Genomic DNA, 21,547 nt, shown 5'->3' on the forward strand with positions numbered 1-21,547 from the left:
AGACTTTATCAAAGGTTCTCCCAAAACGGCCTTAGCCCACTCTTTATTTTTTTCCGTGCGTGCACCACAGTTTCAATCATTCATTGGCCGATCAAGGACTACATGGACAGGAGCAACCACTAGAGGGCGTGGCAAACGACGATGCATTAACCACGTATTTTGCTTAACCATACTCTCACACGAGTCTGGTTGTTTTGCTATTGTTGATATTTTATCATGGGTCCCATGCAACACCCACTACGTCACTAGGGATCGGTTGAGCTAAATGTTTACAAAATGTCCGTAATTTCGCTGATGGTCAGCATCGTATCAACGTAAATACGGAAGTCACTGTTCGAACCCAGCATTACTAATATACATATGCACGTACCCAACTTGTCTATTTCTAATATGCATATGGAAAAAAATGTGAAAAAACAGTCTGCACATGAAAATAACTGATGATTACTAATTTCCGCGTGACAAAAACTGTGGCTGATTTCAAATCTACATAGAGACAAGAGACCTAGTGTGATGTTACAGCTCAGACCACTCATGAATAGATCACGTGACCAAGTGTGGTATAAATTGCATTACAATATTTGGTAGAAAAGAAGCCATGCCATTTATTCAATATGTACATGTTTAAACAAGTACCCCAGATAAGTATGGAGTTCCGCCACTCCGAGTACATCGGAGAACGACATTATTCGGTAATCGTTGTCTTAAGTAACTATTCAAAATACTAGTAGCTAGACAGTTAGGGCTATGGCCCTTACTCGGTAGCATGTAAGAATTGCTTGCTGAATCGCTGCGTAACTACATGGTTAAATAAGAACTCTGTGTCATCACCTATTGCCTGTCTCCATGACGTCAGACATTATCATGGGAGTATGCATGCGCAGACTTAACAAAACATTACAAAAGTCGATTCACTAATTTTCTTATTCGTAGATTTTTCAAAGTCTCATAGACGGAATCTAGTCTAAAGAATATGGCATATAGTTTAAGTTAATACGAAACATGTAGAAAATAATTCAAATGTATAAAAATGAATCAATTTCCACTTTCAAATTGTATACATTTTGCAGCAATAACCGGGATTTTACAAATTCATATTACAAGCAATCATCATATAAAATAAAGCAATGAAATTGTCATGGCTGGGTCAGTCTAATTCTAGAGTGGAGGCTATCAACAATGAACTGACTATAAAATCACCCAAAATGTTTTTTTAACAAAACTCCTATTAAAGTCAATATTGGGAAATCAAACGAGTATGCTATTACACCGCATGTAAGCAAGGTTGGTGTACGTAATGTCTTCACGTGTATCCGGCACATTTTCTGTTCGATCCCGTTTATTTAATTTGTTGTTGCACTCTTCGCTGTGACCATTGCACTATGGGTAGGCTACCAAGCATGCACAGTTTTTTTTTTTGGTGCCAGAAATGTAAATAATGTTGTTGATGTCTTGAACTGACACGAGTTAATAGTCCTCGTCATTCTTTTGTGGGGGAGGTGCAGTTGGACGCACAGTACTTTCAGGGCGACTACTAGGCTTTTCATCGAGAACAGGTTGCGTAGATGGCCCGGCTACTGGAAACTCCGTGTAAGGCGGCGGGGCTGGCATGTTGGCATATGGGTCCTGTGGCTGTGGCATCTGTGCTGCCATGTTGGCATACGGGTCTTGTGGCTGTGGCATCTGTGCTGCCATGTTGGCATACGGGTCTTGTGGCTGTGGCATTCGTTCGGATGCCCCATATGGGTATGGTGGTTGTGGCATCACGGCTGCTGGCGGGTATCCAGGTTGATAGCCTTCATAATCTCCTTGAGAACCAGACGCTAAGCTACCATAGTTGCCCGGTGGTTGCCTTGGATACGCACTTGCGCCAGATTGGTTGCTGGCAATAGGGTCTCGGTCATTGGTCATGCGACAGAGCTGATACTTTCTCTCTAGCATTTCGTTAATATCTTTCACCAGTGAGGGAAGTCGACAAAAATCAATAAGCCAACCAATCCCGAACAGACCCAAAGTACAGAAATAGAGTAAGCCGTAGCACGGACGATTCAAGTAGAAATGATGAAATCCGAAGATACCAAACGGGAACCATAGCACGTAAGCGTCACACAGGCTTTTCTTGTTATCCGGTCGGGCAATTCGTCGGTTCGTGTCGTCCACTAAACAGGGCATTCGCAGCAAGTCAACCAACCAGCCAAAACCGCATAAACCAAAAGTGAAGAAATACACCAGGCCAAAACCTACACGATCTAGATAAAAGTGATGAAGCCCTAACCATCCGAGCGGTACACCGAGTATGTAGGCGTCACATAGAGATTTCATCGGAGTTCTGTACAACAGTCCGCTGCTGTACCGGTACTGCATATCCAGATTGACAGATTCCACCAGCCAAGGCATGCGTAGAATGTCAATAATCCATCCAATACCCAGAAAGCTTAGCGTGAACGTGTAGGCGAGCCCCCATGCATAGCGCTCGAGATAGTAGTGATGTAAACCTGTAAACAAATCATATAAAATAGTTACGATCTTTTAATATCTGAATATTATCTTCTACATGGCAGATAAGTTCACTCTCTCTTGATCAAAAGAACTAGGGGTACCAACCAAGGAAAAATGTGTTGAAAAATGATCTCTGATTCAGAAATTCTAATAAAGTTACTAAACACGCTAGTATTGTAACTGTCACATACGACTTATGTACCACTTCCGTGTCACTGAGAATGTTCTAGAACCGTACTGTGTCTGGGTGGAATATTCTAGATTTTGTTTAGAAACTGGTTGAATAGGTAATAGAACACTGTAGGAGGCAATAGAAGGTAATGGAACATTCTAGAAATTGGTAGTAAGTTCCAGACTCATTATGTAAGCTGATGTAATGGTCTATTTATAGACAGTGTGGGTATATGTGGGGGAGTTGTTCAGCGCTGGGTTCGGATCGGAGATCTTGTTGAATTGTATTGGAGTTTAAGTACAGTTATTGGAGTAGTGGAGTTTTACCGCGTTATTGTACTTGATGTTTGCAGAGTATAATAATACCAGTACCAGTTGAAACCTCATCTGTTGGCTCAGTGTTCGTATTTTATCATCGCCGCCAGGGAAGTCTTTCTGTTACTGTTGCCATTTTGGTATTTGAACCATCACACCTGTACTATACCAATTACGGTAATATTACGTTGCGTGTGACAGTAACCTAAATATCTTCTGAAAGCTTAGATATAGACAAATATATCAATGTTTGTCTAATGGAATGTTTGACTTTCCGGCCAATTTCGCTATTGTACTTTTTTGACTACTTCTACTACTATATATTCAAATGCCGTTTTTTAACACTCTCAATCACACGAATGAGCTGTGATTTGCACAGGACGTTTTTAGCAACACTGTTTTTATCTGTTTGTGTTTTCTACCTACGACCATAAACAACTACAATAACTACAGACTGGCCACCTTTAATCCGTCGTCGATATAATTTATGTAGTTGTTGCCCCTGCTGTAGACTGGCTCAGTTGTGGTGATTTTTTTGTTTAGTTAAATTATAATAATAAAAAACTTGGGAAAAAAATAGTTTTGCGAAATTCGGTATTTACGCGACACCACCATGGTTTCATGGTTACAGGGGATTTCAAGTTAAAACCTCCATTTAGCGATATTTTTATTTAATTTTAACAATAAAAAGAAAGAAATCGCCCAGACTGTGCCACCCAACCCCTGTTGCTGCGTTGGGGGAGTTTTAAAACAGTTTATGAAAATAAAATCGAAACGTTCAGAAACAAAACCTAACTTATAGTTTTCAGTGTTTTCATATTTGATTATTTTGATGACATCGCTGTAGTTCTAAATAACATTTATAGAACAGGTTTCCGAGTCAAAACACAAATAGATAAATAATATTATTATTCAGCGACGAATGAGTTCTGTGACGTCAATGGTGAAAAATGGCTTGCGACCACTTACGATACTTTGTCGTCACGAAAACACTTATAGCAAGGGTGTATTTGTTATTTTTCATATTAAATTTGTGGAAATGCCAAAATTATGTTAGAATTGATAGCAGTGGATACACATTGCACTATTTGTCGTTTGTGTCAGTGATGTCAGTAGCCTGACGAGTCGCGTGAATTGCGCCCTCCGCGGTGCTCCAAATCCAACACAGGTCTGATGCCGTTCGGCCGGCGAGGGCCTACCCACGCCAACATGTCAGGATATGATGTCAGCAGCGCAGTAATTCGGCATTTTTACTATCAGCCGAGCTTTATTCACGGCATGGTCGCGGTCAGCAAAACGTGGCCGATGTACTTGGGCATTTGTAAATTTAACCCCATCATGAAACATACAACCGTGCAGTCAATCTTTATTTTGCAACCGACAATGCATCTACAAGTATTTGCTACATGACAGCATTTTATCGAAGCCCCGCGGCTACTCGGAGTTGAAATCTGCTTCTCAAAGACGGAGCTACCGCACGATTCCCAAAAGGTTGTCAGGACCAATCACAAACGGGAACACCTTTGTTTTCCCCCACGCTAACGAAAAAATCTTTTGTCTTTTACTGACTTCCTGTTCCAAAACGTCTGTGAGATAGTAAATTATTTGAACTCGGCTCTCGTTCGGCCCAACCGTGTAAACGCATTGGAGATAATCTCCCGTTTTAATCGGTGGGAGACCAGTAGTTCGGCTCCGATAGAATGTTGTTGTGTAAACTACAGTCCCCCAACAAGGAACTGTGTGTAAACGTAGCAATTATTTCAATTTTGTCAAAGGTTTACCGTTTAATTAAAGATATACCGACACGGCTTACCCTGCACATCACACATCAAGGTCGGTTATTGACCTCGGCTACCGTTTTGCCAACCCATTCCAGCAAAACTCGAAAAACGTGTTCGGTTTATAACCGGCACATTTCATAGTAAATGCCAGTATTTATCCAGGTTCTAACACGAGATTGAAGCCCTCGAGAAATAACTTCGTGATTTACGTGTATACAGACAATTATGTAACGCGAACAGCATGACCGTCAATGACCTCAACAACAGCGCATGCGCCTAAAAATTACAATTATATACTAGTACCTAGGATTCCCAATGGCCAACAGGCAAGTATGTAAGCGTCGTCTAATCGTTTTCGTGGAGGCATCGGTGTACTAGTTGGTATTCTTTCTCTCAGCATTCGGCGATTACATTCCTCCACTAGGAAAGGGATACGGAACCAATCAAAAATCCACCCAAATCCAAGCAACCCGAACGTGAAGAAATAAAGTAGACCGAAACCAGGTCGCTTCAAGTAGAAATGGTGAAAGCCAAGCCATCCAAACGGCAATGCTAGTATATATGCTTCCAACACCTTTTTCTTCTGGATGTGTATGAATGCTTCGGTGGGGACATCTTGTTGCCCGTCTGCCCTGTGGGGATATTCAAAACGGACATGTCTGTTATCAACCGCCGCCATCTTCCGAGTTGGAGTAAATGTGTGTACATGCATTGCAAAACGTCACACAATAGTCACGAGATGGCTGGGAACAACCATTTTATCACAGGGAGGGTGGGTGTCTGGAATGTAATAATGCAACATTAAGAATACGTGAACATGGTTACGCAAAACACAAATGAAAACGAAAAAATATATGTTTTCAATGAATGTCACTTTGTCATGGTTCGTTAGTGTTTTAACCATGTGTCCGCCATCACACTGCCGTTTAATAGATATTGAGTATTGCACGACTGCCTGTGGGCGAAATAGCAGACTATAGTATTACGTAATCAGATAAAAACTACCACGTGATTAATGAAACCCACAAGTCATCTTCGAGTTTATTTTTCATAATTTAACGGTGATGTCACGGTTTTATAGTTTGTTGTTCATCGAACATTCTCACTAAGTCAGATATATTTAAACACAATAATTTATAGCGGGCCGGGTTTTTGACAAATGATTGCACAAAAACAGAAGACAAAATTTTGAACACTCGAGCTGCACGACCACCAACAAATGTACGTATTTTATTTCCTACAGTAGTGCTCCTATATTCACGGGGAATAACTTTTCGTCTTTTCGAGTTCTGTAATATGTATAAACATTGCCAGAAAATGTGAGCGGAGTAAAAAAAAATCGGCGTTTACTTTTTGTACAAAGATTTATTTTTTCGAAACTATCGCTGTTGATTGACCTGAAACATTCAACCATAAGACTGACGTCAAACAAATGTTCCATCTGAATCGTCACCACGTGATATCGTTGCTATAACAACTGTACACTGTGATCACTCGTAATGTGTGACCATGAAATACGAGATGATGGAACTGTGCAAGTCCAAATTACAGATCAACAAATTACAATCAATTTCCCACATAAATAATAATATTTATTGTATCTTTAGAAATACACATTTCTTTCAGTATATAGCAATCATGGAAATATTAATCAATACAAATAAAATATAACAAGTTAGTAAGGAGAATTTTAAAAAGTAAATAAAATATCATAATAAGTTAAAATCACGTGTTTTTGTGCGTTGTTGGAATGCCATGAAGATGAATTGCGCGACATGCTTAATTGAGGTTTTCTCTGTTATTTTCTTAATAAAATGAAATTTGTCATTATTAGTTTTAATTTCCTTTGGGAGTATTAAATGTGAGAACAAATCTTGTCATAATGTCATGTATTTTGGACAAACTTTGAGTACCTGGTTAACTTGTCATACAGAGCGTGTTCGAATTTCATGAAAACTAACCACGTATTATACACGCGTTGTTTATGTCGTATGGACCCATGTCGATTTCGACGCAAGGTAGGTAGAATCATAATACTGTGGTACTCATAATTTTTTAGAAAGTTGGTCATAAATCGCATGACAGTGTTCATTGGTCTATTACGTAAAATCGTGAAACTATTGTTACAGTGACGTATTTTGAGAAACTTGTCTTATTATTTTCCAGAAATCTCTATTTTAGAACAATTCCATAGAGAGCACAATGCTGAAGAAAAATTGCGTTTTTGGATATTTTTTAAAACCCAGATTTGTGAAATAATTTAGGACAACAATAAGTACAACATCCTTAGGGTAGAAGCCTGCTCATAAATAAAAAAAACACAGAATTTATTCATTTTGCAATAAATTGTACTCCAAGGCAATATAAGGATATTGACCTAAAAAAAGATGGGGGTCACCAGCCTTTTTTCGAGAAATTGATTGTTGTATTTTAGTGGTAATTCGCCATTTTGACACTATTATAACGATTTCACCATAGGTTTCTATGGCAGAGATATTATGCAGTATCTCAAAATCTAGCCTCAGAAAAAAATCATATATATTGTTAATGATGGAGTACTTTTTGTTGTTCTGAATTATTTAAAAAATCTGGGTTAAAAAGTGTCAAAAAATACAATTTTTCTTTAACATTGTGTTCTATGGAATTGTTCTAAAAACAGCAATTTTCAAGAAATATTAGGACACGGTTCTCAAAAAGCTTAACTGTAACACACAAAATAATGATATTTCATTGTACCATAGGACATTAGATTCATGATTGTACATAATAAACTAATAAACATTGTCACGTGATTTATGACCAATTTTGTCAAACATTATGACTAAGCTTCTACCTTAACAATATATGCTATGTCACCAGTATACAATTTGAGATATGGCATAATAACTCTGCCTGTGGTAGCGTTATAATACTGTAGAAATAACCACTAAATTACAATCATAATTTTCTCGAAAATTAAGCTGGTGACCCCCAACTTTATTTCAGTCAATATCCTCATAATGCCCGGAAGTATTATTTATTGGAAAATGAATAAATCACGTTCAATTCAGATTCCGAACACTCGTGTACAATGTAAAATAAAATATATGCTAAAATTTGATGTACAAAGTCGGCGAAGTTGAAAAGTGTGGCAACAGTCCGTGATCGTGCATAGGAACTCTGAACCAGCATAAGATCGTCTTCTAGTGTGATGAACCGTGTGTTTCAACTTGAAAACCGCAATACACCGATACCATTTCTATGAAAAGCGCCCTCTAGTGGCAGAACGCTTTTGTGACGTAAATATGACGTATGTGAGGGATGATAATGTCGTTTAAACCGACCACTGCGATTGGTTGTATAGTCGTTCGTTATCTAGATTATTATCAAACCTTTCGAAAACTATATCGACGGTCAATCGATATCGACGATTTGAACCGCTTTTGTGTCGCCCATTTATGTCAGTGAAGCGCTTCAAGAGGGTGGATTCATGTGACAATCCGAGATTCGGTGGTATAAGTTGAATCGCATCATCGCTCAGAGCTTCCCATGTTTTGGTATACTTTGGCCATCGTTACCAACGATTTGGTCGCAGTCGTAATGCTATAATTCGCGCCCTGTGACGAAGCGTTTTCGTGACGTAATGGTTAACAGAAAAGCTGCTCACGGCGTCAATATTGTTTTGATATGCGGTCGTCAAGCAGTATGAGGGAATTACTATATTTTAAATTACGAACACATACAGAGTTGTTTTGAACTACTATTCTCGTGTTCTAAAACGGACATGTAGTTCGTTACGCGTCCTGCTGCTGTACACAGCTCAGGTAACCGGAGACCGATACGTTTGCAAACCTTTAACCAAGCAAAGACGCACATAGAATTCGTCTCAACTTCTAATCTCAGTCGCTCTGTGTAGAGCTCGCCAAGGCTGGCTCGCCTCAAAGAGAACTCCCCAAGACTCCCTGCCTCGTGGAGAACTCGCCACGACTGACCCAAGACTAGTTTATTCACTTCTCAAAACTGTAACCTATCACATGGAAGTTGTAGATCTTGATGCATGGCCTCCAAACATTCCACTCATGTAGCCAATCAAGTAGTTAACACGTCATAACATATTTGATTAATTGTCCGGCATATTAGGAGCCTACACATACCAAAATGTCAGGAATAACAATCCGTTGGCGACGTTTATATCGTAATTTGTTACAATCACTCAGCCTTTCAGTGAATGTCGTTATAATTGTCAAAAAGCGGACTCGCATCTAAATACAAGGAAATGGATCTACGACACAAAATTGCCACGCCAATTTCAAGTTACGACACGCAATTTTGACGTCACAGAATCGACTCGCCGATAGAGGGCGATATCTGTAGGAAACTAAGTAGGTGAAGACTACGTGATATCCCGTATAAGGAGTGCCAAGGGTATTTGTCAAAAAATAATTTGATTAATGTACGTTTTTTATAAACTTGTCGGGATATATAAATTGTTCTAGTTTTGAAATAAAATAGCAATGATCGTACTTTATTAGATACTAGAAATGAACAATATACAAATTTAAAGAATACAGTACTGTACATAGAGTGGGGACATTTGTCTATGTGTTGCGTATCACGTATCGAATAACAATAAACTAAAATTGTGTGACAGCGCCCTCTCACACCTCGACTATAGCTGTAGTTGGTTGGTCTTTCTCAATAACATTACTGTAAACAGTGTATTGAAAACAGAAATAATGACTCCCTAGACTTGTTTTAAAATATTTGACCCACTTTTCAAAATCACCATCTTTGGGTAATGTCAGCGACCCTTAAAATGAACCCCCACATACGTGGTCAGTGTAATACAATGCTTCGCCCGCTCTGTGATAAGGTGAAAACGAATCCACTCATTATTTCTGAAATCAGGTGATGGACTGCCATTATATTAAGTTTCTTCGTGTTTCCCAGGACACGAATGTGGACTTATAAGATCGTAGTACTAAAAGAAAATAGAAATAAGAAGATATTATGTCGAGATTGAAGCCACCAAATAACAACTTATGCCTAACAAAAAGCATGTTTCTGGTTAGCGTGCGCACCACCAAAAAAGTGAGTCAATTGTTTTCACTTATTTTGCGCCCTCGTTAATAATTGCGCGATACGAATTATTAGCGAGTTCAAGTTTGTAGCAACGAACAAAACAATGTGAGTTACAATGTTACAATACTAGATAGATGTAAGAGTGTCATACTGAACGATCGAACACATCGGGGAAGTGCCTGACATGTCACGTGATGAGGACCTTAGTTACCGCGTCATGTGTTGCTATGTGATGTGAATACTTACATAATGTAATGGTTTCACCCAAGGATCCTCCCCATACGGTATAAATAACGTATCATCGTTTTCTTTGTTGCAAACTAAAGTAATATGTGACGTCCTAAAATGAAAGCGACAATATTTATGCAAATATTAACATGTAAATAAACAATGTATTTTACACGCGTTGTATACGTCGCTATGAGTCCCATATCGAACAGGACGCGGCGCAATGTTGCCCACCCTTTATCTGTTATTTTCTCGCCATTTACCTAACCTCAGTGTGCTTGGCTGAGTGAACGACGCGGCGGACGATCATGGCGCTATAGATATACACCGCCATTTAGTTACGTCACCGCTTTATGCACACACATAAATTACACCGGATACCCACCTTACAACTTGACTTGTTCCAGTCAGCCCTTCGTATGTTAGAATCACGTGGGTTCCATTGTGATAAAAATCTGATTTATCGTGTGTTCCAAGAGTGAAATATAAAGCAGCACGACGATCTGGAACTCTTTGACAGATCTAAATATTGGTAGAAAACATTGATAGATTCGATTATAATTTTCCGCAAATACAGCGTAGCAGTTTCTGTTTGTGTTGCTGCCCTCAACGTTGATTGTTATTATACTGCAGAACGAAGGTACAGCTCGCTGGGTGCCCTTCGGCAAAGTCATAGAAGTACAACGGCAAGAGCCAAGCACTCCAGACTCTAGACCATCGCCCGTTATAGGATATACAAGTAAGCATAGTTTCAAGTACGTACGTTCGCTGGTTGTGCACAGACACCTATGGACAGCACTCATTGAATCAAATCACCGTCCCTCAACACGGTGTTTTTGTGTGTGTTTGGGTTTGAGATTAAAGGGTGGTAGTCGTCGCGCAGCGCATGTGCGACATTTGTTTTGATAAACATTGATTTTGCCATAATTCAATGCGCTATTCTAATGGGAATCACAAGTATGAGGTTTGACCTGGGTGCGACTTGCACTAATTACAGCCGATGACTCGATACCTTCCAATCACCTAAAAATACCTAACTAAAGCTTGGTAACTCATTGGTCTGCCCATCAGTCAAAGTCGCCATCTTTGTTTATATGAGACCAATATATCTCGCGCATGCGTGGCGCGACGACTACCGCTCTTTAAAGGTGTATTCCGTGAAAATAATAGAACCCGTATCAAACACGAAACGACGCTAAAACCACTGCCTTTCAAATAGTTTACTATCCCAGCGTGATTCGTCATGATCTCATTTACAGGACATATAATAATAGACTGCCTAGCTAATTTCGTTCATTCTATGAACAACAGTTACTTACAGCGACGGAATGACAACCGACTTCTTCAAATGACCAGCACGGGTTGTATGAATATGAGTTGGCGTCCACAGCCTTCACGTGTATAAATCTACAGGTAGAATGACGTCACACATGATTAACTACGAGTCACATGTATTCTGTATTGAAGGTAGGCAACGACAGCAATCTATGAGAGTTCGCACATCGTAAGTTCCATTATATTTTATACTATGGATTGGCATTAGCTTCGTCGTTCTTTTATTTGCGATGCCATTTGGCGTCGCACGTTTGTGTTATGCAAGGTCAATGGGAGTAACCATAGCTCTTCTGTGTCGATGAAAATCCTAATGTCTGAAAATAACTAAAGACCGACACGAGATGAGCTGTGGACCCACAGGTATATCATGTGACGCATTGTTTTGCAAGGTGCGAAGCAGTATAGACTTTTCCTTATGCTATACATCGGAGCTTGTTGAGATTGCTCACAATGTTAATTTCTCGTTTTTTGAGAAATTATAGTATTTACTTATTGTTTATATATCAGGAACAAGTTAAACGAATTGGGAATGTATAATCAGGACCTGGTTTATTTTGCTCATTTGCATATTTTTTAAGTTATTCCCGTTCACAGTGGGTTTGGATGATATTCGAAAATTTAATAATATAATTACAGGGAAACGAAAATATAAATTACAACACAGTACGTACTGCACATGGATCTTACAGGAAATGTACAAATCGAATTGTAACTTGGATCATGGAGTCTAACATGAACTTGAAATCATCATGGAGTCTAACAGTTTGACCCCGAGTTCTAATCTATGCCTCTTCTACGTTGTTCTCGTATTTTGCATATGAGATTAAAAGAATGTGAATTCTAACTTGGGCAATATTGAACTGCATAAATAAAAATATCGGAGAAAAACGTATTTGCAGTCGGTGGATTTGGCGGAATCTTAATCAAGTATCGAGTGATATGGACGAAAAACGAATAATAAAGTTGCTCTGATTGAGTTAAATTCGTTCAGTTCATAACTCCCCTGGTCGAATAATTATGATGATGTCATTGGATACCGTATGATAATTATCAGATATTACAGATACACTCATAGAGAGTGTATACGCCAGTAACAATGGGCCAAAAGTCCAAGGCCACGATGGTTGTTGCATCACCACAAATTCCCCGTCATTGTACGATCACACAGTACTAGCGACCAAGTTAGAAAACACATTTGTACAGTTATTTGGAAATGGACCTATTATTTACGCATCGGGGTGAATTGTTTCCCTCCATGGTTTGAACACGGTTAATAACCGTGGTCTGAACATGGGTCTAAGCACAGGGGCTTGTCGTCTCGACAAGGGGCTTTCGCGCTCAGTCGACAAGCCCCTGTGGGTCTAAGCACCATGTTCTGAACAGCAAGCCACGGGAACTTGAGACGTTATTATGACGTGGTTAGGGTGGCCCAGGCCGCTGAGATTAAGGTAGTACATGATTGGGTAATGATCAGCTAATATACTAGTATATCATAACCCAAACATTCTGCCCGTCACAATTTCTGATTAAAATCACCGAAGAATACAACATGTACATGTAGTTGAAAGAATTAATGGCGATTTGCATACCGAGCATCAACTTCCATAGGTTTCCCGGCATTACCGACTCTCTTCAGGTCAATGACCCCTGACCCATCGGACATTTCACAGGAGCAAGGCCCGGTTTTGGTACATTTTACCTCAGCAGACTTTGTGGGAGTCAACGAGGCACAGCAGACTAAAAGCAGGAAACATATATTCCGTAATGACGAAGACGCCATGTTGATCGAAGTTATCGTCATTCGTCCAGGTCAACTTTATGACCTTCGTTTGTTATCAACATAGAACAATGGGAAACTGTGGGCGAAACCATTTCAGATACAAGGGGAGATACAACCTTGTTGACGTCGTGTAAGTAGGGTTTAGGTGAGTCACTCGTATTGTGATATCTGGACTTTTTGGAGCCTGACAGTTTAATTAATTGATAATGAATAATATTGTATTTTTAGTCGAACTGGCAAAACTCTTAAATTAGGCAACTTTTCGAAATACTCACAAAACGTGACAAATATACCGAATCCTAACTGTATCCCTCATTAACTTATTCAATTGATAGGTCACAAACTTGGTTTTTCCTTTACTGATTTTTCCACTGATTAGTTGCCCAGTTGTATATTTACTGGAACGCCCGCAGCGGCAAGAACTGGAAATTGGTAAATCCAACATGTAAGTGTGAGCTAAATGTACGATGTTCTTTTGTTTTGGTCAGAGCACACGATGATTTGTCAGTCGAATATTCGAATCAGGAATCGATATACAGAATTCATGCACCAGAGCTGAGTTAAAACATTATTGAGCGGTATACATATTTCCTATAACTTTATGAAATACTAGTATACAGTCGTCTTCGTTCTATTTAGTATAAGAGGGGGGCACTTTTCCAGTCGACCGACTGTCTAAAAAATAGGTACGGTACAGGGCACGAAACCGACAGCTTTACGTTCTATCAATCCCATAGGTCAGGGGCAACGTAGATTGTTTTGTTGTTTAGCGCCCATTTAGTAATTCGAACATATAAAAGTTTATTGGCGCGGGGAGCGCTGATTTTGGTTGTAGTTGGAGTTCGAAATTAAAAAAGGTTGGAATTAATAGGGGGATAGAGGGACTGTGTTAACAGTTAACGAGTGTTGGTCGTAGCACAGCACGTGTTCGAATATCATGTAAATAAACAATGTATTTTACACGCGTTGTATACGTCGCTATGAGTCCCATATCGAACAGGACGCGGCACGACGACTGCCGCCCTTTAACTGTATTTTGAGTTAGTAAATTAACATTTATTTAACAGCTAACCGAACACCGAAGCAACTACGGGCAACCTCGATTTTTGTCGTTTAAACGCCATAAACGCGTCAATTGAAAACAAACAAACTTTGAAACAAACACGCTTACCTCAAATCAAACATAACAATCTATGCATGTGGATGTTTAAATAATAATAGTTTGTTAATTTAATTTAAATAAGTTATTACTGAAACATAACATCTTCATTACTATCTTTAAGCGACAATAACAACACACGCTAATAACGCAAAGGCTCATGGGTAGACGCTTGATTGTAAATAATCTGACTAATCTATAATATACACCCTATATATCATCTGAAAGCTTAGATAACGATGTAGGCGAATACGGGGCTCCGTTTGTGTTTATATTGATAAATCATAAATATATTGATAAATAATGTCTCAGTTATTTACAAATAGTTGACATTTTCAACTGTTTTACGATATACTTTAGTATATAAGTACGACAAGAAGCAAATATTGAAGTATAATAATTATATGTCTATAATGTTAGGAATAAGACCCTAGTTTGTTTGTTTATTGCATTGTTTTTATCTGTATTTAATTATTTTTCATATACTATATTTATTTAAAGCGGGGGAGCCGTCACCTGCACATGCGTGTCATTGTTTACAAACAAGCGTCTACCCATGAGCTTTTGCGTGTGTTGTTATCGCCGCTTGGAACTCAATTCTCGAGCGTGCGCAGGTGACGACCCTTTCGCTTTAAAGTGTACGTAATAATAATAAAACTTTACAAAATTATAAAAAATGCATGTATAGTAATAATAAAATAAAACACACCTACAATACATCACATTTTAATCGGATTGACAATATTTGCTGTCACAAATCGTTTATATATACTACTAGTATACTAAAGGTAACACCTGGGTGGAGCGAGACGTCTACTCAACGTCGTCACCAATGTTGGTTACGGCGACGCGTGAAGTAATAATACTACTTACTATTGGGCAAATGTTTGCAATTTAAAAACTGTCGCCATATGTCAGCTAGGTACGGGGCCAGGCATGTTGGTCTGACGTTCGGCATACACTTACAGCTTTGGGTTCAGAGAACAAAACAGAATGATCTCACGTAGCATATTTTTCACAGTAAACGCAATCCAGACGTCAGGGGCGAGTTTATTTTCAATGATCTGGTTTGGCATTTCGGTATTCCGTTTAACTGTATCATATGTGTCATTTTTACTAAATGTGTCCACGTTGTACCTAGATAACTTTAATTTATCGGCGGTGCGCTGTAGCACTTCTCCGGGAGTACAGCCACTTGACTTGTCCCCCTCCGTTTTCACTGATCATAAAATAGTAGAAACTTACTAACGGATGTGTGAGTCACCCGAGAGCTCTGTAAATTATGTTTCATAGTGAACAAGAGATCCTTTTGACATTTCCAGGAATGAAAAGTGTCGTATTTTCACTGTGTTGATATAATATGTGGCAATGATAGGTATGTTTTACCATGATTTTGAACTGGTGTGTTATATTCAATTGACCATCTAACACTACACTGTACTAGTATTGTGATTATTAATGAATATAATTGCGAAATAACATGATATTGATAATTGGTGTGAAATCTGATTATTTATAAATAATCATACATGTACATAATGCTCATTATAAAAAAATAGTATTTATGGTTAAATCCTATAAAATGTGACATATAAATTAAAACACAAGTGACACATCATAGGGGAATACGGTATATGCGACACCAATATTTTTCTAATGGATTACCAGACAGTCAATTCTGCTATTGGCTTTTTAACTATTCTGACTAATGAAAACATGTAAAATTTTCAGTCACGCAAATGTACTTTTGTAACGTTGTAGGCTGGGAGACTGTGTTTCGTTTTTTTTCTCCTTCATCTGCATTTTTTTCTAGCTACGACCAATTAATTACAAGCATTCTACTCACAATCCGATCATCTTGAATTTTCAAGGTGAATGTTCCGGCGAAGCAGGGAGGAATGTCTGAACGGAACATCGCCGTGTAAGCAGACGATGAATCCGGTGGACAGTTTTGAAACCTCGCGAAGACCGAAAAACTTGACCAGGTCTCCCATAGAGCGCCGTCTATTGAAATCCAGTATTTTAAAACGAACCTCAGGGATTACGATACAAGGCGACAGCTTACCGGATGCACTGGGTGAAATGTCAGAGGTTCTGAAATGAAATGCCTCTCTGTGCATGCTACATTTCTACGGTCACCATAATGTGGCCGACTCCAACGAAAACGGTGACTATAGTACTCGACCCCTAGCTTTCGCATCGCATTTTAGGTGACATTTAGCCTTGTATAGGGTCATTTTGCCCATGCAATTGTGTGATATATTTCGGTATAAGATTTGACAATCTTTATGTGGTTAAACAAAAACATGTTCAAAACCAAGCTATTCCGGTGAAACTTAGTACATGATCTAGATCTTTTCATCCGTTGATACAAACGAATATTATTTACCTAATTTGCATAGTGATTAGTGATTTTCGGCTTTTGCTCTGGTTGTTCCATCTCAACGCTAGGAAGCATTAGGTAAAGAGGGTCTGCGACGAAATCGTCAAGTAAATTATTGATTAGGTAAGTTTCTCAAACGTAAAATGAAACACAGCGAGACTTTGAAATGTGCCTAGCTTTTATGGGGACCGGATTACTAGGTTATTGCGCTTCTTTAATACAATATTAAAGGGCGGTAGTCGTCGCGCCGCGTCCTGTTCGATATGGGACTCATAGCGACGTATACAACGCGTGTAAAATACATTGTTTATTTACATGAAATTCGAGCACGCGCTGCGCGACGACCGCCGCGCTTTAACCTCGGTACTTGTACTAAGAAGAAGAAGAACATAAGAAGATTTCCCTAGGGGCCCTCGTCCAATACTCCAATCCTAACCTTGACCATCTCCTATTTTAATTGTACTCTGTATATGTACATCAACTTGACAAGTGTAGATATCCGGAGGGCATATACAATTACATTAGGGACTGGGGTGTTGGGGATAGCGTTAGGGTGAGGGGCATTATGGGACTCTTTCCGAGGAACAAAAATAACTTTCTTGTCTCTTATAAAAAGAATTACATCGGGTAAACAGCGACAAAGTATTTTTTGATCAATTCAATAAACACCATGCAATATACTTCATATGTAAATTATACCCATGGCTCTACGTGACATCATAGTAAAACGCCCAGACTGAACATAAGCCCAATGCAGTTCCGGCTTTATACGACGAACAGATGAAATGTCTGTAATAAGACGTAATCGACTATCGTAAAACATTGTGGTGAACTTTGACTCTCATTCAGTATTCGGGATGGTATGAATACGAAGCAAGTCAAAACAGCGTCTGTGGTCTAAAGGGAGAACACCTTACTGTAAGCGTACAATGAATCTCACGTATATACTCAGTAAGAATGTCGTCAGCGTGGACCCCAGTTCGCTGGTAACACCGGATCGCAACTATGGTCTACTTGGAATGGTAATAGTGTCAACGATACTTGTAGCCATTATGGCCGTGGCTTTGTTTATGAATTCGCTGATAATCGTCGCGTTTTGTACATCCAGACACGTCCGTAAAATGAACAATTACTTCTTCTTCAGCCTTGCACTCACCGATATCCTGATAGCTGTGCTGGTTATGCCATTGATGGCCACGGAACAGCTGCTGGGCACGTGGAAGTTCGGTAAAGAACTATGTTTAATTTGGTTATGTGCTGATTATTTTCTGTCATCGGCAGCAGTTTTCAATATGACTGTCATTTGTATTGACAGATATCTGAGTATCGTTCACCCGTTGTCTTACCCGCCTAGCAGGACACCGAAACGGATTATTGCCATGATTGTAGCGGCGTGGGTTCTAGGATTGTTCGCCGAGTTACCGGCCACGCTTTTATGGGAACCGATCGGACAAAAGAGCGTGATCAACTACACGCATACATGTGACGTTGAATGGGTTGACAATGTCTATTATAGCATTCTCAGCACGGTCCTGACGATTTTCGTGCCGTTTGTCGTCATGGCTGTGCTATACTCTCGCATGTATTGCGCCGTACGACGGAGTTTACGCTGGGTTATGAAACACTCCGTCTCTGGGTTCGAAAGCAGCGAGTCGGTAAACCAGCACAGTCAAATTCACCACAGTGACGGTGGCATGCCATCCGAATGTGACGCCTCGTTGCATAGCCACCATAACACAAGTAGTTGGTCCCTTGCGAGAGTACTGCTACAGAAACCCGACAGTCACTCCGGTCGGTTGAACCGTACAAAAAGACGAGGTAAAAAACGAAATCGCGTTTTAAGAAACAAGAAAACTGCCAAGACTCTAGGAATTTTATTGGGTTTTTTCGCGTTCTCGTGGCTCCCCTGGCAGATATTGAGTATAGTTGACGCGGTTTGTGGGTATTACTGTGTTCCTGTTTTTTGGTACGACATCTGCCTCTGGCTACAATATTCGAACTCCATGGTTAACCCGTTTCTGTACATATTTAGAGACGACAGCTTTCGCATTGCTGTGTACGGTATTTTGACAAAATGCTCTTTCACGACTGCCAGGTAATACACGGCAGTGTTCTCTCATTGGAAATCTATGTCACCCGGCTGCCAGTGTTGTGCCCGATATAACCGCATTAGGGGTTGATACAAATCAATATTTTGGCTGTAATTTTATAATGCATATTTTTAGTACATATCAAACTGATTAAAATATGCTCCTTGTTTGAGTGGGCTTTATTTTTTTCTCAATTTGTTTGAATATGTTATTAATTATTTATTTTTATCATATATTTTATTTGAGTTAATTATTTATTTGCTTTTTTTTTTGTAATCGAATACATGTAAGATGTACGTAATAATAATAATAATAATAATATTATTATTATTATTATTATTATTATTATATTATTATTATGTAGTAAAATAACAAAAAATGTATAAAATAAAATTCACGCCGTATAATACGTCAGATTTTATTCAGGTTGAATACATAGGTGCGTAAGCGACTGTTTTCATAATTTGGTTTTCTCAAAGATTCATAGATCATCGTGAGGCAACCACTCGAACTACGTGTAATCAATCAATTTTACCCCATATCAACACGCACGGCGTGTAATTTGTTTTTATATTTATTATTCTCTTGATATTATCCTATCGACAATCGGCCTGGCAACCAGACACACTTTGCTAATTTGCATTCATAAAGCGTGACCTTACACAAAGTACCTACTGATGTGTTTTTTTTTAATAAAAGAGTATAATTGCAAAAAATATGATTTGTCGAATACGAAAATATAGAAAGGGTTTTTATAAATTGACATTATCCGTCACATCTATATTTGCAAGTCATCCCATAGTTATGTACCATGTCGTATCTGCTATGGTGTATCGGGTTGCTAACGTCTTGGTTGTCAGTTAAGCCGTTTTGTTTACGAGTTGTGTACACACATTAATAGTCAAACGCTTCTATTTTTGTTCTGTTTATGATAATATAACTACTTATTGTGAAAATGCACCGTACTGTGTTTTATGCATCTTTCCCATGCACCACACGATGACCTGTGTACTAAACGTAACAATACGGACTTGAGACCAATTATGATTTTTGTAGTCAGGTTACTGACCTCCAAAGTCGACAATTGAGACTAAGTTTACAAATGGATATGGCTTGGATTTTTTTGCCGATATTAGTTAACCAATACATCCTATTCATAATCCTGATAATTCCAATGCACATCAATTCAGAAAAAATGGAAGAATAAATCCACAAAGAAAGCTATCTGTTCATGTGTTAAAGTGGTCGGTGGTCGGCGCGCTGCGCATGTGCGACATTTGTTTTGATGAACATTGATTTTCCCACAATCCAATGGGTTCTTCCAATGGAAATCCAAAGTATAAGGTTTGACCTGGACGCGACTTGCATTAATTTCCACTGGTGACTCATGCGATACCTCAAATCACCTGAAATACCCATTTAAAGCTTGATGACGTCTCAGTTTAGACTCGTTGATCTGAGCAACAGCCAAAGTCGCCATCTTTGTTTATGTGAGACCCATAAATCTCGCGCATGCTTGGCGCTATGACTAAGTAATGTTATTTCTTATAACACATTTGTTAGTAATGAACATCATTTCTCCCCTCTCCTGTTGCTACATTGATTTTCTGATTGTAGTAGTTGACAATTTTGTGACAGCCCTATCAAACAGTGCAAAGCAGTTGACCTTTTTAGCATAAACATCGTGTTGTGAAATATGTATTGTGTGATATCTCTGTCGGCTTAGATAAAATGAACCATGAAACTAAATTGGTGGAACAGATGTCTAACGATATACAGATTTTTTACGACTTTAGTGTTCTGTAATATCCGGATAGCCTTTCATTTCTACTTGACTGTAATATTTAGTTACTTTCTTACTTTTTAGTTCCCCATGAATCAAACCTTTTCCTACACTCGTTAGGGTTGGACCATTTGATTGTAGAGGGGGGAGGTCAGCTCAGTGTAAGGCAATTTTTTTTTTATGTGTTTGGAGATTTTTTTATCAGTAGGTTTGCTTGCAATTTTTTTTTAGTAGTCCACCATATCCAACATTTTTTTTCATCATCTTCAACGGAGGTAGCAAAGACTTGATATTTTACTGCCAGGTGGGATGGATTGGTACTTTGATAAGGGTTGGTCCCTCAGACCATCATAACACATCCATCCTCTCCTTCCATATCTGAATGCTAAGGCGTAATGACCCATTTTTAACAAGCATTGATAATGCATAGTCACCGTTAACTACTAGCTGTAGTCGATTTAAATGTTCAGTACAAGTGACATGTACAAATGAAAGATCAATGTTTTTTTGACACTAACACTGATTATAGATTGTGTTACTGTCAGTATAGTACCTACATGGAAACTTTGAACTGAATTGGACTATATCTTACAGAGGAAATAGCATGAAAGAAAAACGCAGCCAGTCGGGTATTGTTGTTCGAGTACCTCCAAAAGAAATATGGCTTGCACCATAACCTAATATGTAAGGTCATCTTACAAAATTTGATTGAAAATGCCCTATTCAACATTGGACTGAATCAGGTCGTATCGCCCTGTTCAGCTCTAAGAAACAGTTGCGGACATGTTTAAATATCAGAGTTTAGCAAATTTGAGGGACAAAATGGATGCCAGTCAGCCATATTTAATCGAATCATACCGAAAATTAGCGTGCATATGTAGGTAATCATACATTGTCTGTATACCAAGTTTGAACGGTCAAAGGGTGTCCGAGAAATGGCTCCGGATGGACACACGGACGGA

General features: G+C 38.9%; 3 protein-coding genes across 3 annotated transcripts; 1 reads left to right on the top strand and 2 right to left on the bottom strand.

Moving 5' to 3' along the window:
- Positions 1-1,321: 1,321 nt before the first annotated feature.
- LOC100375740 (uncharacterized) lies at positions 1,322-5,489 on the bottom strand. The gene is made up of 2 exons (XM_002740449.4): positions 5,070-5,489; positions 1,322-2,495 (listed from the first exon to the last, which is right to left on the bottom strand). Exons 1-2 carry the CDS (start codon positions 5,476-5,478, stop codon positions 1,468-1,470), a joined length of 1,437 nt encoding a protein of 478 aa, XP_002740495.1. The 5' UTR covers positions 5,479-5,489; the 3' UTR covers positions 1,322-1,467.
- A 3,760-nt stretch (positions 5,490-9,249) lies between these two features.
- On the bottom strand, positions 9,250-13,204 carry LOC100376034 (uncharacterized). Its single transcript, XM_002740450.4, has 5 exons — positions 12,980-13,204; positions 11,375-11,462; positions 10,441-10,577; positions 10,074-10,167; positions 9,250-9,726 (listed from the first exon to the last, which is right to left on the bottom strand). The coding sequence occupies exons 1-5, from the start codon at positions 13,189-13,191 to the stop codon at positions 9,673-9,675; spliced, it is 585 nt and encodes a 194-aa protein (XP_002740496.1). The 5' UTR covers positions 13,192-13,204; the 3' UTR covers positions 9,250-9,672.
- Positions 13,205-17,480: 4,276 nt separating this feature from the next.
- Positions 17,481-18,996, top strand: LOC102807635 (5-hydroxytryptamine receptor 1A-alpha-like). The gene has a single exon (XM_006823725.2). It carries the CDS (start codon positions 17,642-17,644, stop codon positions 18,809-18,811), a length of 1,170 nt encoding a protein of 389 aa, XP_006823788.1. The 5' UTR covers positions 17,481-17,641; the 3' UTR covers positions 18,812-18,996.
- Positions 18,997-21,547: the final 2,551 nt, after the last annotated feature.

The sequence above is a fragment of the Saccoglossus kowalevskii genome, chromosome 22, assembly GCF_978046115.1.
Source record: "Saccoglossus kowalevskii chromosome 22, keSacKowa6.1, whole genome shotgun sequence".
In the NCBI taxonomy this organism is placed as follows: Eukaryota; Metazoa; Hemichordata; class Enteropneusta; family Harrimaniidae; genus Saccoglossus; species Saccoglossus kowalevskii.

Bases quoted from the DNA above. Each gene is read 5' to 3' on its own strand.
- LOC100376034 (XM_002740450.4), bottom strand. From the start codon at position 13,191: ATGACGATAACTTCGATCAACATGGCGTCTTCGTCATTACGGAATATA. The intron at 10,578-11,374 runs GTAAGTAACTGT...ACCAATATTTAG, and splicing joins TCGGTTGTCATTCCGTCGCT to ATCTGTCAAAGAGTTCCAGA. The intron at 9,727-10,073 runs GTAAGTATTCAC...ATTTTCTTTTAG, and splicing joins GGGTGAAACCATTACATTAT to TACTACGATCTTATAAGTCC.
- LOC100375740 (XM_002740449.4), bottom strand. From the start codon at position 5,478: ATGCATGTACACACATTTACTCCAACTCGGAAGATGGCGGCGGTTGAT. The intron at 2,496-5,069 runs GTACTAGTATAT...ATTTGTTTACAG, and splicing joins TTGGCCATTGGGAATCCTAG to GTTTACATCACTACTATCTC.
- LOC102807635 (XM_006823725.2), top strand. From the start codon at position 17,642: ATGAATCTCACGTATATACTCAGTAAGAATGTCGTCAGCGTGGACCCC.